Source organism: Pinus tabuliformis, chromosome 4_2 (genome assembly GCF_031772625.1).
Source record: "Pinus tabuliformis cultivar Carrire ecotype Pingquan chromosome 4_2, CPIR1, whole genome shotgun sequence".
Lineage (NCBI taxonomy): Eukaryota > Viridiplantae > Streptophyta > Pinopsida > Pinales > Pinaceae > Pinus > Pinus tabuliformis.
In genome coordinates, this window is record NC_142304.1 from 608,929,133 (window position 1) to 608,935,349 (window position 6,217).

The window sequence follows — 6,217 nt, forward strand, 5'->3', positions numbered from 1 at the left end:
TTAATGTGTAATAAATATGGAAATATGAATTATAGTTAGGAAAATGTTAAATAGAAAAACGAGAAAATGAGAGTGAATAATCATTTTATAATAGGGCAGATGTACCTGGATTACTTTTTCCAATGCCTTTAGTAAAGTGATGTATCTTATTTTCAAAAGACATAATTTCTTTAAAGTACTTATTTCCACATATAATATGTGCCTTCGTATTTTTCTATGCAATGAAAACATATGATTTTTTTCTAAGGAAAATAATGACCATGAAATAATTATTAAGTGCAAATTGAAATACTCTAAAGATTTTATACATCTTTATTTCGATAACTAAAAATTAGTTGTCAATTTTTCAATTTTCAAAAACATAATGAATATTGCTTAAATGAGGCCCAACACTCGTTTATATTGAAACTATTCTTGTTCTAAACAAAAAAGTCATTAAGATTAATGAGTTTTTTTTTTCAACCATAAAAAGTTTGACCATGAAGATGTCATTTCTTTTTTTACCTTCTTTACACTTACGAAGTTAAGATATACATGTCCCTATGTTTATTTTCCATGGTATTTTACTTAGTTTGATAACATTGAAAACAGTAAATTTCCACTCACCACAAGCCTTAGTCACCTTTGGTATTGCAATCCTCTCATTGGACCCCTTCCTTGCAACATATTGATGAGCCCCAAATTTGGTAACATTTTGGGCTCATTTGGCCTAACTACCTTTGCTCAATCCTTCATTTTTCATAACTTATGCATCATTTTTTAGTATGTTTATGTTATTTGTACGAATAAGGGCAGTCACTATTCCTAGGTGGCTAACACGTGCTCATTTCAGGTTTTTTGACACATGATTGGAACAAAACCGAGCAGATAAGGGCCAGGAGACAGCCAAGATGGGGTTGAGGATTCATAGGAGGGTTGTCCACAGCATTAAATGGCCTTCCGCGAAATCTTCACCCCCAACTCCGAGCTCCAACAGCCACCACAACCGGATCTAGAAGGCAGCCAAACGGATTTTGAGGAAGCAGCTATTCACTCCTAGTTTGGTCAGCCAAGTCCCACTGATTTAGGAGGCCAGCTTGGGGCCTCGTGATGTATAAATGATAAGGCTTTAGCCTTCGAAAAGGACTTTTGAAACATTGTTGCACATTCTGCACTATGAGCTGCTAGCTTGGTTTTTCTCTTTTGTAGCCATCATTGGCATACTTGTTGACTTATGATTATTATTTTTTAATGGGAAGCAGTCAGATTTGATCTCAGTTCTGAGTTTTTAAAGGAGCCATAGCTCTCGGGGTTGGGCCCAACCTGAGAGCCTAAGGCCTCCTTCTTTTGTATTGATATCTTTCCTTTCAGCATTATGGTTTTCTTTACATGCATTTGAAACGCAGTTTGTTGAGTTAGATTTCTTGGTGTGGTTAAGTAGGTCATTGTTAGAAGATAGAGTTGCTTCAGATGTTTAGAATAGAGTGAAGAGATTGGAGTTGATAAAAGTTCCAGAAAAGGGTTGCCTGCACACTCATTTTCACCTCTTTCTAGGGGCTGGAATTGTAGACAGTGCTACCCACCAAAAACATTGGTTTACGTACTCATGCAATCTTTGGTGCAATATTTTCGTTTGTAGTAGTTGTCCATGCGCTCAGACCTCTTGGAATGTTTCTTTGCTTCAGTACCATACATGGTTTTCTTTAGAAATAACGTTGTTGTTCATTGGTTCCATTAAACAGTTAGGACAGATTAGGAATGTTTTGATTATGTGCAGGACGTGGATGATTTGGTTCAGTTTACACTGTGCAGTGCTACTCCCTCACTCTCTCGTCCTTCTAAGCCTTGCCCAGGCCAACTGCTCATCTCCCAATTAGACCCCTTGTCTCTCAACTACTCTACTGCCCACGTTATCCTACCTTTTCGGCCTTCCATTCCCTCTACCCTCCTTCAGACAAACTAGCTTTGCACACCTCCTCATCATCTCATCTCTCTGTCACTAAGTCATTGCAAACCCCTCTCCTACCTCCCTATCCACCCATGCAGCCTCTTCCACTCACCCATCACCCAAAATCCGATCGTAGAACATCCTGTAGGAATTACTGAACATCCTGTAGAAATTCTGAAACATCCTGTAGAACCCCTACAAACTTCCTGTAGAAGCTCATAAACGCAGTCTCTTGGTAGCCAAACTTTGTGAAATTCTCTGGAAGGGTGTTAGGGACCCCTTAGACCCTCTCTGAACCTTCCCAACCTTTTTGAAGCCCTTCTCCTCCTTGATCCACCTCTGCATAGTAAAAAGCTAGTTAAAAGCACATGCATGATAATTCTAATAACTGAAACAAAAATACAAAAAGATGTTTTCTGCAGGTAGAAGTAGTCTAGACACATGCATCTCACCTTGGTAGAAGTAATGGCATCTCTTTCAGTCGTTTGCATTCCCATCTCTGCATCAGTAGGACTAGCTGGTAGAATTAGGGTTTGCTAGGGTTTGCGTTTCTTGTCGGCTTTCCATTCATTTCTGCAAGTAGATTGGCTTTCTTTGAGTTAGCTTTCATCGATCAGTTAAAAATCTTCTTCTAAGAGCTCATAGAAGTTGGCTTGAGCCCCTAGCGGACTTGTGCCAACTGACCAAGTGACAGCTGCAGCAAGAGCTAGTACTTGTGCATACAACACCGTCGCTTCCAAGTTTGTTACGAACTACCGGGTTGATAAAATTAAAGAAGGAAGCTCCAGGAGTTGTAGCATTATTGCTACAATACTAGAGCCCACCACATATCCCCATTTATGATCACATCCAATGTAGACCCTCCCTAAATAGCCCTCTCCATGTAGATTAATGTCCTAAACAACACCTCATTGTCATGGCATTGTATAACGGTACTAATCCTTTCACCCTATCAACCTTTACAAATGGAAAGCATCCTCTCTCTATTTAGGTAAATGTTATTTTGGATATTCCTCTCCAATCTATTATATCTCTTAACTAACAAGACTTTAAAAAGATCACTGGACCCTCCACTTTCCCTCTTGCCCCTTCCCCAAGTAGATGAATAATAAACCAATAATAACTTCCTCCTTTGTACATCCTTTGATCCTCTATTCCCCATTATGCCCTTCTATAACCTTAAATCAAATATTCACTCTTCACTTCTACACAATCCTAGTTAAAACCCTTCACTCCTCGCGGTAATCCTACTTGGTCATTCGTTTAAGGAAAACATTGCTGAATGTAAATCCAGCTTATGTCCCTCAATTGATTTCATTGTAGACCAAAGAATTTGATTAAAAGAGATTGTTTTAGGTTGCATGTTTAATATTCCATTACAAAAGTTAATAAATTAAAAAGAATATTACATTACGTGTATCCATATAACTCTTTTTAGGAAAGGATGTAAATTAATTATATTTATAATTTTGGAAAAACCATTACTCAGCTTTAAATCATCAATATCAATCTCAACTTGGATGTTGCAATAAATCATTCACACTCTACACAGCTCCAAACTCAAATAATGATGCCAGACTTTTGTTCCTAATTTTGAAGATTTAATTCATTACTCGAGATAGAAAATACTTAGGATAAACTCCAATCTCAATACATAGACATACAAACTTGAAATTTCTCCACCTATATCTGAATTTGCGTAGATTTTAATTTTAATAAGAACGTCTAGATAAAAATAATAAAAAGCAGAATAAAACAGTATATAAAAAAGTCCTATTATTGTGATATGTTATTTCGCCTTTACCGAGGCCATCTTTGTCTTTCCGACATCTTCATACTTCGCATTTTTATTCAAAGTAAATGGTCTGAGTCGAGAGGATTTGGTACGCAAGATATTGCCTCGTAAAGGATGGAGGTGTGGCAGAATTATTTTTCTTTTTTGTACAGCGAGCTAATCAGACTTTGTCGTTCGATGTGAATAAGCATTGAGTTTATTTTATTTCAAGATAAATGTTAGAATATAGACGATTTGGCACAAAATGGAGAACGTTGGTTTCCGCATTTGAAAAACAGGCATGGATAAGCAAATCGGTGGAATAAAGTAGTGAAGAAATATAGACTGCACATTTTCGTAATGGAACTTGAAAATTAAGGACGACAATTATGGTTCGTCTCATTGACTTTATATTTCTAAATAGAAACATATAAATGGGGACTTGTCAAGAACCCACACAAATAAAAGGTTGAAAGGTCTACGTGGAGTTTGTCAATAATAACAGTGACGTTGCCTGGCAATCAGCCCCAACTTCGAAGTAAGAAAAAGATACGTTACAGACGAATCACGATGGACTAAATTATACTTCGTTTTCGTGGGGTCACATGGCAATCAGCCCCAACTTCGAAGTAAGAAAAAGATACGTTACAGACGAATCACGATGGACTAAATTATACTTCGTTTTCGTGGGGTCACATGTTATCACTTTAGTGCAACCAATTCAAACTTTGTACTGTGAAGCCATCGAGCGGACCACCATTCCCGAATACCCAGTACTTCTAGAAGTTACACCGTTGGATCAATCAAGCGACCGAGATTATTGGGTGATGCACAACAAGCCGGCCACAAACACATAAACCGCTGGAGGTTGATCACCCGTGGAAAGAATCTGGGCAAAATCTCCTATTTCAGTTGTTCACTAGAATCTGGCTTCTCAAATTCATTCCAACATTCGCAGACATTCTAGAAACATTTTAACAAGGTGGATATGGTCGACGGAAGGAGTCATGCCAGCCGTCTCCAAACTCCTATACTATTCTCAGAATTTGAATTAAGAGCGAAACATAAGTATAAACATAAATATAAATATCCCTTCATTTCATGTACCATTAAAAGGCGAAACACTATATATATAGCCAATCCTGCTCTCCGCCACTAACGTATCAGGAAAGACCAGCTCTTCGCTGCAGACACACTATCATCATCCTCTCCTCCTTGCAACATCGTTGTGTTCCGTGTTCGAATATCGGGGCCGTTTCTCGATCATGACAGAGGCCCTGCTCAGGAAACGCGACCGTGAGATCGAGGCTCCGCTGGAGTCCACAGACGTCCAGAAGCAGAAACGCTTTCACGGCGAAGAAACAGACGAGTTTCTTCATCTACTGCAATTAGATCAAACTTTAGCAAAAGACGACGAAGAAGATGAATTCTCTCCCAGTGAGGAGGTTGTAGACAGAGTCATGAGAAGCTTGGAGGAAGAGATTGGCACGACATGTTCCACTTCTTATCCTTCCCCTAACTCCGGGTATGATTCTGCAGCCACTGATATTTCTGGCATCCATGAAGGCCTAACCCGAGATACGGACTCGGACGTTGATTTATGTTATCTCCTTGAGGCTTCAGACGACGATCTCGGCATTCCTTCGAGCCCCGTTTGGGACATAACAGAAGAGTTCTGCCGATCTTCGGAGGAAACACAGGAGGAGGGTTTGACGGGGAATCCAAATCTTAAATCGCTTTGTGAAAACTGGCACTCGGTGGACGAATTCGAAAACTATCAACTGTTCGAATTCTACGAGCATGCCTGGGATGCGACCCACCTTGAGGATCTCAACATAGATTCTGTCGGCCAGATCATGTTATTTGATGGGGAAAGCTTTTCTGCTGCTTGAGGACTGTAAACTGCCGGCGGTTTTGTAGTTTGAACGAATGCAAGCTTTCCTTATTTGTGTATAGCCGGTGCTTCCATCTGGTGCGCACCAGAAATAGTTATAGATACAAACAATATTTGTACGATTAAAAATTTCTTTCATATATTTTGTGCAAATTGTGCAACATGGCTTTTGCATTCTTACAAATTTGGTATCTGACATGGCGGATAAAGTTTCAAGTTTTAACACCTTTCAGATTATCAGAAATTCGTTTTCATGGATCTGCTCGGAAGAAAAAAATTTAAATAAAATATCTGTCCAGAAAATTTTAAGCTTAACATCTCAATGTAGGTTCGTTAAAAGTTTTCTATCGCTTCTTATTAATCCCGATTTTCAGTTATTCGAATTCCAGTCATCCACTGATAGCTCTGGTCTGACGCTTTAAGCTATGGATTAACTATTTTATTAAAGGCTAATTTTGTGAATATTATATATGATAGATATATTTGAAGAGGTCGAAAACGAACACTCTCTATTTATTATAATAAAATTCTTTCAGTTTTAAATTCAACCCTTACCAGGAGCCTGTGACGTTGGCGACGGCTACACCCTCTTTATGTTCAACTGAGGAAAAACGACCGATAG

At 38.7% G+C, this 6,217-nt stretch overlaps 1 protein-coding gene across 1 annotated transcript; it reads left to right on the forward strand.

Annotated features, from left to right (window-relative positions):
* The first annotated feature begins 4,874 nt into the window (after positions 1 to 4,874).
* LOC149170767 (uncharacterized) lies at positions 4,875 to 5,605 on the forward strand. Its single transcript, XM_089427351.1, has one exon. It carries the CDS (start codon positions 4,967 to 4,969, stop codon positions 5,591 to 5,593), a length of 627 nt encoding a protein of 208 aa, XP_089283477.1. The 5' UTR covers positions 4,875 to 4,966; the 3' UTR covers positions 5,594 to 5,605.
* The last annotated feature ends 612 nt before the right edge of the window (positions 5,606 to 6,217 follow it).